This window comes from Argiope bruennichi, chromosome 6 (assembly GCF_947563725.1).
Source record: "Argiope bruennichi chromosome 6, qqArgBrue1.1, whole genome shotgun sequence".
NCBI lineage: Eukaryota > Metazoa > Arthropoda > Arachnida > Araneae > Araneidae > Argiope > Argiope bruennichi.
Genome location: NC_079156.1, coordinates 131,904,906 through 131,919,307, shown reverse-complemented (window position 1 = coordinate 131,919,307; position 14,402 = coordinate 131,904,906). Strand labels below are relative to the sequence as shown.

The 14,402-nt window shown below is 33.1% G+C and overlaps 1 protein-coding gene across 1 annotated transcript in view; it reads left to right on the top strand.

Annotated features, from left to right (window-relative positions):
- The window catches only part of LOC129971568 (protein toll-like), a 42,548-nt gene extending 35,646 nt beyond the window's left edge, over positions 1-6,902 (top strand). The window contains exons 10-12 of the mRNA XM_056085458.1: positions 493-681; positions 1,869-1,998; positions 3,173-6,902. Of these exons, the coding sequence (XP_055941433.1) occupies positions 493-681; positions 1,869-1,998; positions 3,173-3,422 (569 nt within the window). The 3' untranslated portion in view covers positions 3,423-6,902. The remainder of the gene's footprint in view (positions 1-492; positions 682-1,868; positions 1,999-3,172) is intronic.
- Positions 6,903-14,402: the final 7,500 nt, after the last annotated feature.

Below are 14,402 nucleotides of genomic sequence, written 5' to 3'. Positions count from 1 at the left end.
CGTCAATCACGAAAAACAAATGGACATTTTGAATGTTTTATTATTAGCTTTGTCGTGCTGAAAATGTCTTTTTGCATTAACTCGACAACGCTTTACCATAATGCAATTATCTCTTCCCCATTATCTTATACCAGTTTCGAAGGGAAATAATAATACCAGATTTTAGCACGAGGTGACGTTGTAAGTGGTTCTATCACATGTGGATAGATATTTCACTGCAATTAGATACCACTTTCGTGACTAAAGGTGCCACTGTTCTGAAATTAAGATGTCAAATTTAAGTGGGAATTCATGTATTTCTTATAATATTTAGGCCATATGTCTTCAAAATAGACTGCGCTTCTTTGATTGAAAATCATTTTAGAATTCGCTTATTAGCCAAGTAGTGCTCTAAATAGCAGTACAGTGCCCAACTAAGCATCACAGTATTTTGGTGATCGAATTACCAGTGACTAATAGCATTATTTATATTCATATAAAATAATGTTTTAGCTGTCGTTGTGGTGGCTTCTGCTATAACGATTGTGTGGATTCGATACAAGACTCCCATAAAGGTCTGGCTATACGCTCACGGAATGACGTGGGTCAAAGAGCAGGACATCGACCAGGACAAGCAGTTCGATGCCTTTATCTCCTTCAGCTTTAAGGATCAGGATCTGGTCATTCCAGATATCATTAAAGGTATGATTGTCACAGAACAGTTTTTTCTCTTTGGAATATTTCGCTATGTAACATTGTAATTTAAATTTTAATCCAGTAAAATCTGTCTTCACGGGTAATTTTTATCTTAGAAGAAACCATGGGAACGGTTTTTCTACCTCATTCTCCAATACTTACAAAAACTTCCGGTTTAGCTTCTAAACTTTTATATTTTATACGCAAGTGATTATTTTGATGCCAAGACCGCATCAACATTTATCCGACTTTACTTTTAACCTACTAAGACACTCATCTGCTCCTTTCTTCACAGAGGCGAGAAGATGTATAAAAAAATATCGTCAACACATTTTTTGTCAAATTATATTTTAATTACAAATCTGGAAATATAACTCCCAAACCCCCGAACTCAACCCTTAAAAATTGAAATCTGCTATCGCGAATTTAAAGTTATCATGTGAGAACATTATTATTTTTAAGTCATTATTTGCCTTAATTATTTTTAGTCATTTATCAGTTAAAATCGGTTAGACACAATCATATGACCATTAGATTACGCATGCGTCGATATTGAGAAAACGATGTTTTTTCTCCCTCCATCGCAAAATCGTTCAAGCTCGTAAACTTTATCACAAAACTTTTTTTTTTTTTTTTTTTGCGGAAATTTGGTTTAAGCTGGTAATTATTGCATTGCGCTGTCGCAACTTTCAGAAAAGCGGTGGCGTTTTTTCATCTCAAAATCGTTTGATCTTCAAAACTTCTTTTGCCAGCTAGAAAAATTGAAGAAGAAAGTTTTAAAAAAACTATATAATTATCATTATAATATAAACATCTTTCAATACCTCCCTTCATTGTTTAGTGTTGATTTCCGTTTCCTTCTTTCTGCTTCTTCAGGCGATAATTTCTTACGACCCTGTCCTTTATTGGCCAGACAGGACAATCGGATATGTGGTGCAGATTCGCGCCAAGTTGTAATTTTTGCTGGCGATTAGTAGCCAAATGTGAAAAAGCCAAAAGTGATGCCTCAAAAGTGATAAATCGCCAATTTTCCGCCCGTGCATTTTGTGGCTGGAAAAACTCCAAACCAGAATAACATCAAGTTCTCACGTGATAATAATAGAAAAGAGAAAGGAAAGGAAACACCTTGTTGCCGTAATGACCAAAATAATTAAGACTCATCAGAAATTATTTTTTTAATTTTTTTTTTTCAGTGATCGAGGAAAAAATGCCGAACATCCGGCTGTGCCTTCATTACAGGAACTTCCGTGCCGGAGATTTCATTGCAGATAACATTGTTAGATGTTTGGAAAGCTCCAGACGGACGGTTCTCGTCCTTTCCAGGTATTTCATGAATATGTTCTACTGTATCAGGCTAATAACGGCCATTAATAGTCTTTAATTAGAAATTGTAAAAGTTTCTTTTAAACACACTTTTTATAATGTCTTTATAAATATTATAGTTTAGTAAAATATTTGGGGTTTAGAAGCGTCAAACACTAATAAAAATACTTTAAAAATGCTGAATTTAGTTAAAAAAGTAAATATATATCTACAGCTTTGCTATAAAAATAAAGTATTAAAATTCCTCTATCCACTTTGTAATGTTTTTGAGTTACCGTGTTCAAAAACAGATTGGCCAGAAAAATAATTCCAAAAACGGATTTATGAAAGTCTCGAGATCGAACATTTTAATTGTTACAATTATTTCTTCAAACACGAGAAAGTAAAAAGTAATACAATACATTTCCGAGTATCCGATTCGCGACTATCCGGCTTCCGTACTATCAGGCCTAATTTTCTTTTATCGTAATTAAATGAGGAAGACAAGGGATTGCATTGGCGACAATTGCCAAAGCATTGGTAGCGGGCGTGTTTTGACAGGAAAAGAGCAGTATTCTGCTCCTTGTTCATGGTTTCGTCAGAGTGTAATGGACCGCAGTTGTTGCCGCTGTCCCTGATTATAACTGCACAATACATACAGTATTCGTAAATTTCTCTTATGGTATGCCTAATGTTTTTTCAACTGTACCAAAATGAAGATTACAGAATTTAGGTTAAAATATGAACCATTTATACCCTTTAACTTTTTCTCTAATAAATTTTCGAAACGCAGTTTATAAACATCTATTTTAATTTTAACTCGAAACGTTACTAGAAACATAGCTTCTACTTTAACTCGAAAGGTTATCAGCAACTGCTTCAAGTTCGCGTTCGCATTCTACATGGCTTGTGATAAATGGAGGACTCAGTACTCACTCGATAAGGAGTAAGAAAATACGTATTATAATAGTGAGTTTTGGTATAAAAAACTCTGTCTTCTGATATTGGTGGATAAAGAAATGAGTTCAAAGAACACCGGTCTATCAGGATGTTTTTTATTATCCGCACTGTCCTTTCCTGACATTAGGCCAGATACTAGTGAGTGTACCGTAATATCCAGCTCAATTTTTTGAAATTTTAATAATAATAAAAATAAACTAATCGGTTTTATAATGATTTGTTTGTTTTGTTCTAGGAATTTCCTCGAGAGCGAATGGTGCATGTTCGAATTCCAAACCGCGCATGTGCAGGCCTTAAAAGACCACGTGCATAGGATCATCATCATCAAACTGGGAGATCTCCCCAAAGAGAAAGATTTGCCTAAAGAGATTCAGATGTATCTGAAGAGTACTACATATCTAACATGGGGTGACAAGTACTTCTGGGACAACCTGTTCTACTGTCTGCCTAAGGGCATGAAGTCGAAGAAACCAGTACCTGTCTGATAAATCTCTGTCATAAGATATCAAAAGACACAATCACCATTTCGAATAAGTTCTGTGATATTGTTAATGTTAGTATTGTATCTTAAAAATGTCTCTGGTTGAAATGAATTTATCTGTACTTCAGCCTTTTAGGACATTTATTCATCGTATTGAAAGTTTCAAGCAGCCGATAATCACTAAAATAGGCTTCAATGATATTACACTGAAGAGCTAGAAAAACTGGTACCCCAATCTAATATCTTATAAAGTCCCTACGAGAACTCAAAAGTGCCGCAACACGGCGTGGCATGGATTCAACAAATTTATGAAGATATTGTAGAGACAGTTCGCACCATGATTCCTGCAGGGCAGTACACAAAGCTGTGGGAGTGCTAGGTGATGGAGATCTCCTACAAAAGGGGAGACAAGTACTATGTAAGAGGAGCATATCTGGGACATTGCGGAACATCTCAGATGTGCCAGATAATGTTCATGTCAGTGGAGTTGGGTGGCCAAGAGAGGGAACGAAATTCAGAAGAGTGCACCTCGGAATAGGACATTAATGAATGCAGTTGATCAGAAAGGATCTTACGTACGGTGGATTTGTCATGGTCATGTCTTGACCTATCTACGGTTCCATTTCATGCCAATGTATACACGCCCCACACCATCATAGGGCCTGCACCAGCTTGAACAATTCCCGTCAAGCATGAAGGATCCATGCATTAATGAGGTTTTCTCCACACCGATCCGCCCGATACAATTGGAAACGTGACTCGTCATACCAGACAGTGTTTTCCAATTTATTAAGAGTTAAATGACAGTGATGGTGACAGTCCCAGGTGAAGCGCAGAACTTTGTGCCGCTGAGTCAACAACGGGACACAAGTTGGTCTGCAGCTGCAAAAGTCCATATCAATTAGGGTACGTTGCACAGTGCGTACCATGATGATACCCTGTTGATGGTCTTGCATTCAAATCCGTGGCAATCTGAGGAAGTGTTGGAAGTCTGACTCGTGTAACGATTCTTTTCAGCCGCCGATGATCCCGTTCTGTCAAGGTATTTTTCCGGCAACACCGCTGTCGGAGATGTGAAGTTTTACCCGAAGCCTGATATTCGCGTTACCTCCTTCAAATGGTCGTGCACGAAAATCCAAATTCCATCACTACTTTGGAAAGGTTATGTCCATCTCTCGTACGCCAGCAATTAGTCCCTGTCGAAAATCACTTAAATCTTGATAGAATGCCATTTTTGCAGCAAGCATCGATGTAATAGCCTCAACAAACGCCTGTTGTTTTATATACACACTATCGACCACATCGTGTTACGTTGATTTGTTGCATACCTCCGTTATTTGCATGCGACTGTTTACCAGTTTTTTTTTTTTTATTCTTCAGTGTATATTGTCCTCTTCAAAAAGTGAACAATAATTTTACTCGATTTTCTTTAAAAATGGGTTAGAATGAAGGGAATGTATAATACTTTGTTCTGTTGGTACATCGTGTCAATATTATAAATAATTTTGGAGCACTACACTACTATTGCAAAAGGATCTCATAAATTATATTGTCTTCTTCAATAAGTGGAAAATAATATGAATATTTATATTGTTTTAAATATGTTCTCTACGACACATTTTCAAGAATAAAAACGTTGTCACAAAGTAGCTTAGTAGAGTATATTGTCTTCCAAAAATGAAACGCAATTCTTTGGGATCAAGGAAGCAGTAGAAACTGGAGGCTAATAAGTTTCCTGAATATCAATGAAATGTGACTCTTCTGCGATGGTGACAAATACGTGAACTATTAGTTGCATACTGAAATGGCATATTTGTTGTTTATTGCAAATAATAAGAAATGCTCTCAGTCAAACAAATAAACTAAAGTTCTTCAGATTGCTACAGATTCTGGTGCTTTAATAAACATCAGTAATACTTTTATGCAGTGCAATATTAATTCAGAAATATATGTTCTTAATGCGCAGGATTCTATAAATTTCGTTAAAGATCAAATGATCCTTTATTCCAGAACATCACAAAACAGAATAAAAGCAAATTAATTTGGTTTTTCTTCCAAACAATGAACTTTTTTTTTGTATGTGATAAAATATTTTTTACGTCAAGGAATTGTTTTTATCAAAATTCCAGGACTGAACACCCCTTGCTTAATCTTCCATGTAAATCCATTCAAATAGATTGAATTAATTATGTAAGCAATTACTGTAAGGCCATAGTGAATGTTTGTGAGACAGATGAACCTAAAGTATCTTTCCTACGATCCAAAACACATTTTTTTTACTTTTGCAAGAAAAAATTTAGAATTTTGTATACTTGAATACAAAAATAATTGGTGACAAAATCTGAAGTTAATTTTTAGAACTATTTATGTCTGAGGATATTCTAAGCATGTTCTGCAATCACGTAAAAAAGAATCACTGATTCTGAAGGAATAATGATTTGATTCATCTTTCCGAGCTCTGTATTGATGTGTGTAAAAATTGTATTTTCTATTTCATTTCACTTTTGATATTTTACTAGTTTACTATATTTAGCACAAAACCTGTTATTTAATATCCAGTTTTTATTTTAATGACATTGTTACAGCTTCACGCCGATAGATGGCGTATCTGTCGAGTACAAAGTTCTGTTAATTCCTTTTTGTATGAGAACGTAGAGCGTGTGTAAGAACGATTCTGTGAGGAGACGAGGCATCCAACTGTGAGAGGTGTCCTAATCTGTAACAGTCTACATGAAGTGGCACAAAAAATGTGTCCGAAAATAAAATGGTGTTCACCAGAAAGAAATGAGTAATTATTTGTAGAGAATTACAGACATGTTCTGATTTAGTTTGTCTGAATGCTTCAAAACATCAGTTCTAAGTTTATTTTGCAATTTTGTTAGGTTACAATTTGTCATTTTTGAAGATGGTGCTATATGTTATTTATTTATGGAAAATCACTTAAAATCTATTATATGCACATAAAATTCAATTATTTTAAAAATGTATTATTCACTACAGAAAGTTCTTATATTTATATTTTTGGAGTCTAGTGATAAGGCGCGGCTTCGAAGTCAAAGGGCTTTTGATTCTAAATATGCTTCCAACACCCGTCCTGTATACAAAATGCTCTATCTTAATTCTGACATCGTTGTTCAAACGACATTCCCATTTTTGTAATGTGGAAGTTTAAAAAAGAGTGTGCCAGCTCAGGTATTGTCCTCGTCATTTGACTACTATTGAAAATTAAGAGATTCGTTCCAAATAGCCATACTGTTACCTCCAAAGAAACCTTAATATATTTAAAGAGCTAACTTAATTCATTTATAGTTCTATATCTTGTAAACTGCAAATGAACTGTTAATTTTCATTATTTGTAAAATTATGGAACTTTTAAAATAATCATTTGTTTATTCTGTGCCCGCCAAATATTATTCAAATGTATTTAGCTACTTCATTGAGCGCATATACCAAATCAGAATTGTGGTCATGTTATCTTATATACAATTATAAATAGAAATGATGTAAATTCAATAAAGAAATATGAGAAAAATTATATTTTGTGGGAAAATATCATTCATATATTTTTAAGAAGCATTAAGACTTTGTAGTAATGATGGTTTCGATCTCTCTTGGGTTTGAATGTCTAGATGAGTCTATGAGTCAATAAATTCGAGCATACCAGCGAAAAGAAAGCATCAGAAGTAGAAGCATGAATCCTGTTTAGTATTAAATTCATTGGCAGATTTGGATAATATGATGCCACAAGTGCTAAATTAGTTTGAAACCTCTTGGAGGCGAGCTACTGACAACACAACAGTAGCGGGAACTAAATTTATTTGCACTTTTAGCGGTGCCTTTATACAAGTGGACATAAAATAACTTTCCTTGTTTGGAGGCATCTGCAACTAAAACGAAAGAACGATGTGAAACCACATTTCTTATACAAACTGTGGAAAGCATAAGAAGATAAATTGCGCAGAAAAGAAATTAGTACCAAGAGGTGCCGATAGGAGAAATACTGGCTCTGCTGTTACGTGAGAACGAGGAAATTTGCATATCGAGAAAGATTATGTTAAATTCCTAGTGAGTACGTGACAGCAGCGTCATGAATTCCTTGTGTAAAAGGGAAGAGCAAACGATCTATTAGCAATTCGTTCTTGACTGTTGATGTCTTGATTGTTATCCGTGATTGACTGTTAATGTGTGTTTAATATGAGCCCTACCTTACCGCAGTATGCTTTATTGGTAGTGTAATGCCGTGGCTGCTCTTTAGCAAACATAGGTGTCTTATGTGCTGATCATAAGATAGGCTGTTATGGACATCGAAACCGACAGTTTATACGTAGCAATGGAGAACGTCATACACTGTATACAATACAGGGTGTCCCAAAAAATGTATACACACTTTAAATAATTGTGAATTTGGGATTTATTATAATTCGAATAATTTTCAACATGTAAAAGATTCTACAAATATCATTCTATTGTCTTGTTATCGCATGTTCTCAAACTGATGTCCGTTCTGCTCCAGACACTGCTGACAACGCGAAGCGATGGAATAGCACACATGATGGAACTATTCCCTTGGAATATTCGTACATTCATGTTCAATGTTTTCCCTCAATTGAACAACTGTTGCAGGTTTATGGACGTCCTGAACAGTTCCATCAGCTTCAAACTTATCTCTAATTCGAATGATGGTAACTCGTGTATGTGGTTCTTTGTTAAACTCCCTCTTAAATTGTCTTAGCACTTCTACTGCATTTTCATACTTCCAGTAGCATTTTAGAATAAATTTCCTTTCTTCAAATTTAAATCTGTCTGCCACCACTCGGTTCAATGGGTTCAGTATGTAAAGAAAGAAGAAATAACTTAGTTAGCTGCTAAAATGTGTATACATTTTTTTTGGGACACCCTGTATGTCGTGCACAGGAAAGGTTAGAATATTGGAAATGCTGCATGGCGTCCAGGGGACCTTAATGTTGATGAATAAAGGATTATTTTCTATGAGTTTCCTGAATTAATCCATAACTGCCCTATCGGCAACTTCTGACACTCATTCTTTTTTTTCTGCAGAATTCATCTTCCCATGCCTTCCACGGTCTGTATATGAAATGTGGTTTCGTTTCGTTTATTCGTTTTAACTGCAAATGCCACCAAACAGAGAAAGTTATTTTACAGCCACTCTGTACTTAGTCCTATTATTTGATATTTAATTTGAAGGTAATAGTAATGTCGATATTTACCATATCTACAACGTTTATTTTCCCTCATTTGTACAGAAAATATATTTACTATCGGCAGTTTATATGCATACTAGATATAAAAAATATTATATCATTATTTTTATTAAAAAGATTTTGTAAACCAAAAAAATATTATACCTTTACTCACCTTCATTATTCTAAACAGTTTTTTGTACAAACAGTGTACAAGAATAAAAATGCCAGTGATTTTTTCAGCCTCTGATGTCTATCTAAATGAGATGGGCATAACAGTCTTCAAATACTCAAATTTTATATTAAGCTACCCGCCTTCTGTGACCAGTTGTTCACCCACCATCTATATATTTTTGCTGTTAATGAAGATGCATGTCTGTATCTGTATGTGTGTGTTGGCTCTCGCTGTGCTGGCCAGACCGTTTGACTTACAGCTACCAACATTTTTCACATATATACTTTGGATTTAAAAGAAATTATTTATACTTTTAATTCATCAAAAATTAAATGGAATTGTGGCGTTTTTTGGAAATGATTTTTTGAAAATATTATTGTTCAAAAATAAATTTTTCATTGTTTCAAAATTTAAAAAAAAATCATCTTTTATAATACCAATTTAATAGTCATGTGAATATTTTCTGATTTTTTTTGCAATTTTTCAAAATTATTATTTTTTTTCTCCTAATTTTCAACAAGAGATTACGTTGTTGCCCTGAAGTTCCTTATTTATTTCATTGTATCATTGAGCACTTAATCCTGAAATTTTCTAGCATTGTTGAAAACTAAAGAACAATGTTTCTATTCAATTTCTGTGTAGTTTACTAGAGAATAAAAAAATGAACTGGCAGTACTATAAAATTTAAAGAATAGATGAACCGAACGCTTAAGTTTTGTTAATACCGCGATGACGTTTAGAACTGACCAATAATTAAAAAGCCAATGAACAAAATAAACAGAACATAATTAAAATTAACATAACATGGCTTTAATGTATCATAATTTGGCGGTATCATAGACACGAAGTTATATGTATACAATTTAAACAAAATTAAATTTAATCCATTCAATTCAAACGTCTGTCGGTTGATACTTTCACACGGATATAGAGGCTATAACTCAAAAATGTAATTATTTAAATAAATGAAATTTGGTATGCCACCTTTAGTTAAAAATTATGTTCTATGTCAAATTTTGTATATAATTGATTGAAAAAAAGCCATCCAAAATGGAAATTCGATTTTCTGGTACTTGTATATTAATCGCATATCAGTTATTAATCCTCAAAAAAATCTTCAAAATCACACGACAAATTCAGTAAAAGGTCGGCATTCGAACTAAATATCTATATTTTAACTGTTTTTCGCCAATGCCATGCAAAATATTCGCGGCCTTACATAAGCCCCCCAATTTTTAGACAGATGGGGGAATAACATATTTATTAAAGATAAAATTTCAGGGAGACCCTTCCTCTGGTTTGAATTTGCTTAAAGATGATAAAAATACTGTTTAGATTTGACTTGATAAGCTGTACGGTACTGCTATGTCATAAAAAAGTAGGTAGACCAGAATGGTCGATGTAAAACATTACACAATACTTAGAAAGAAAAGCATTTTAGAAATGCATGATGAATACAGTATTTGTTAACAAATTCCATTTCAAAAATGCATTCAAGTATCGAGAATTCATCTCAAGTCCATTGTTATGCGGATTATTGCTAATATTATTCTTTTTGAGCCTACTTCATTTGGAAATTTATGGATGGACAGTAAATAAAATAATTGTCTACGCATGAAATGATGATATATATTGGACATTCATACAACAAAAGGCAATTTTTCTTATTTAAGGGAATATGTTATACCACTTCTGATAGAAATGTATGAAATGAATAAAAACATGTGTTAAATAATGACTGATGAATAACGAAGGAAGACTGTAATTCCCTTGAGAATAAAGGAACGAGAAGAAAAAATTATATGCTCGGGCAAATTTTATGAAAATTACATCAAGAAATATTATTTAAACCAACGGAAATGGTCTGCCCAAAATTTTCTCGCATACTTTCTAATAAACTTGTCATGCCAGAGAACGTCTTATGTAGCACTGGTGTACAATAGTCACGAAATATTAACTTTTGGTCTGAATTGAGCCTTTTTACTGAAACTATCGTGTCATCCTTGTTTTTTTTTTGTGGCGAATCATTCCTAGGATGAGGTTAATAGTATCCGAAAATCGAAGCTTTACTTTAGACACGTTTTTCTCAATCGATGAGTACAAAAAATTTGACACAAAACTGCACTCGTTGCCACAGAATTTTCTACCAAACTTAATATATATAAGTCATTGTGTCTTTGAGTTATTATATTTATATGTTTCTGAAAGTCAACCCATGTTTAGTTTCGGCTCAAAATTTGACATGTGTCAACACGATTGATATTAAATCTGTATACCACTGCACATGTACCGAATTTTATACATATAGCTCTCTAAGTGTTGTGGTTATCGAACTTATATTCGAACAGATGGACTTTCTCTGAACAGATTTTACTCAAAATTTGATAGAAATCTACAAAGTTAGTATAAAGACATTATGTCAAATTTAAACCTTCTAGGTCAAAGCGTTTGTGACTTATCTTTGTCACAGACAGACGGACATTTTCCAAAGAAATGCTTTTTGAACTCAGGTAGGAGATTCGTCAAAATTTAGTTTGAATTTTTTAACGATTACTACACTGTCTCGATACTACGTACACGAGAAAGTGAAAAAGTGAGAGACTCTGTAAGTATCATGATATTTATGTCGTTAAAAACAGAAGTATTCTCTGTCAGCGTTTCTGTTAACTTACAGGTAAAAACGCATTCTCAAAAAGGATTGTGCTAATACGTTTTAGAACGAAATTTTCTTAATCAAAACAGTTCTTAAAATATTCACAATTATATTTTTTTCAATCTCTCCTTTTTGATTTAAGAATATATCTAATTTAGAATTTTACCAACACAGGGTAAAATCTTATTCCGAAAACATACTGAAATAAACACGACGATCTTTAAAATATTTTATAATTTTTTGTAACATTTAACAATGAATTTACACTTGAACGTGGATTAGGCTCTGAAATTGAGATTTTACTGGTCATTTTCTCTTTTGTCGATAATGACAACGATGTGTTACTGAATACCCTTATGAAATAAAAATTCCCCTTTCACATCCCACATCAGACATTGGAACATGAATTCAATTTTTGATTTACTGATAAGAATTTTTAAAAATTGTTTATTTTCAAGCAATCGATTAGCTCTTTAAGGATGATAAAATTTTGGAAATACTAAAGTTAAGAAATTTGAAAAATTCTACTGAAATTACTTAGCAATTTTAATGTAGTGAGTGAGGCTTGTGGCCTCCTAGTTGGATTATCTAATTTTGAGCTATTTTTATACTGGAATTCTCGAATATAATGTGCATTTGGCCCATCGTATTTTTTAACAGTTAAATAATTGCAAGTTTGAAACATTTTACTTGATCAGTTTGGTATCAAATGGGCTTGCTCTCCTTTTTACGCATGGTAAATTCTAAAAGGCTTGATCCAGTATTGTCCTCAGTATTTCCTTCGAGCCAGGTATGCATTAAATAATTGTCCAGAGCCACCATGAGTTAAAAATATCCCCTCCCCCTTTATGTGCATCATTATCGAATGCGCAAATCCCAGCTTCCCTTCAAGTAAACCATTGAGGTGTTTTATGATTAAAGTGATCGATGTATCGGTGCGTGAATAAGACTTTTATATAAAAATTATTTTATTTATTTGTTTTATTTATTTAAAAAAAAATATTTGCCAAATAAAAATATTTGCCAGTTGTCTCGAAGAGGATGTCAGTTTGGAGAAGCGGTTAGTGTTATGGACGGACATTGCTAAAGATTGCAGTCGGTCATAACAAATCCTGTCGATACTGCTACATTCAGTGGTGCTGTGATGGTCAGCTATACTCAAGAAAGAAAAAAGGTAGATTAGGTCAAACTCATCCTGTTTTTAAAAATAAATCTAATTATCATGCGATATTGATAAAAGCAAGTGAATCTTACTAACCTAATAATACATCCCTAATTGGAATTTATAAGCAAATTTTAATATTTTACTTCATCCATATCGAAGCTGTTGAGCTGTGACTGGGCTGATGTTAACGATTGAAGGGGAGGTCCCCAAAGGCGTCCAGTGAAATTTTTATGTATATTTCAATATGTAGACGACTCCTTAAAATTTTCTTCTTCTTTGTGGGATTTTTTAAATTTTTATTTTCTTTTAAATTTCAGATTTTGTTGATTGTAACATCAGTCATTGTGTTTCAATTATGGTTTTAGTACTTTTTTCTCCTTCTTTCCATCCACTACTAAGAAACAAGCATTATTCATTTCTATCTATATTAATAATAATGATGAAAGTATGTGTGTTGGCATTCTACAGGCCAGACTTTGGCATACAGCTATCAGATTTGATATCTATGTACCTTAGGCAATAGAAACACCTAAAAGCGATGTTTTTTTAATTTTAATTCGAATTAATTATAAATTAAGGTGAATTTTGCCATTTTCCGCGATAAATTCCAAAAGTATTATTGTACAAAAATGAGTTTACACGGTTTCAAAATTCTAAAAAATTAATAATTAATGAAATATTAATTTAATAGTCACGCGAAGTTACGCTGAATGTTTTTAAAAATATCTTTTTGCTTCATTTCTAACATTAGATTACATTTTTGCCTCGAAATACCGTGATTTTCTTCCAATGATAAAAACTAAAGATGGAAGATTCTGTTTAATTCCCTTATAGTTTACAAGTCAAATAAAAAAAATGAAGTTATAATATCCCCAAATATGAAAAATCAGATATTTACATCTTTAATAACGCTGTGATATCATGGGATGGGCCTCCATTAGAAAGGTAATGTACACAATAAACATAATTTTAGTAAGATAATTAAAGTAACATGAATTTAATGTCGTACAATTTGGCGGATTTATGCAGAAGTTATATCTAATTGATTTACCTGAAATCAAATATAACTAATATAACCAGTGTATCAGCTAATCGACTGTAGAGACTATTGTACAAATAAGGTTGAGTAAACAATGCCTCAAAGTACAACAGACTTTTATCAGTTCTTTTGTGTTTATCACGTATAGAAGGAACTAAAGGCAGATAAAAACAATTCGGCTAAAGTTTTAGAACGATTGAACAATTTATATAGTTTATGATAAAATTGTTTTATAGAAATAAACTCATGAAGAATTATATTTTAATATACTGGTTGTCCCAAAAATGACTGATAGATTTTGAAAATCAATAATAAAAAAAAAGGCGGAATGCGATAGACGTTTATGTTTAAAAAATCAGGGAATTTTATTCCATCAAATTGTAAATTTAGTTAAAATTGCCACCGATAGGCGGCGCTACAAAATAGGGAAAATAAAAACCGGTATGAAAATGTTGCAAGAATAGTTTCAAAAAATTAAATAAGTATATTTTCAGTGTCGATCCTATTTGCAGCAACAACATGGCGCAGTTTGAGGAAAAATGAGTTACAGAATGCGATTTCAAGTACTTCGTTTTCACTATACCTGTAGCAGATCGCCTTGAGCGTCACCTGTCGGTGGCAATGCTAATTAAATTTGGAGTTTGGTAGGCTAATATTCTCTGATTTCCCAAGCATAAGGTTGCTGACAATAAATTTCGATCGCTTTCCGTCTTTTTTTTTTTTTTTTTTAATTATTGATTTTTCAAAATCC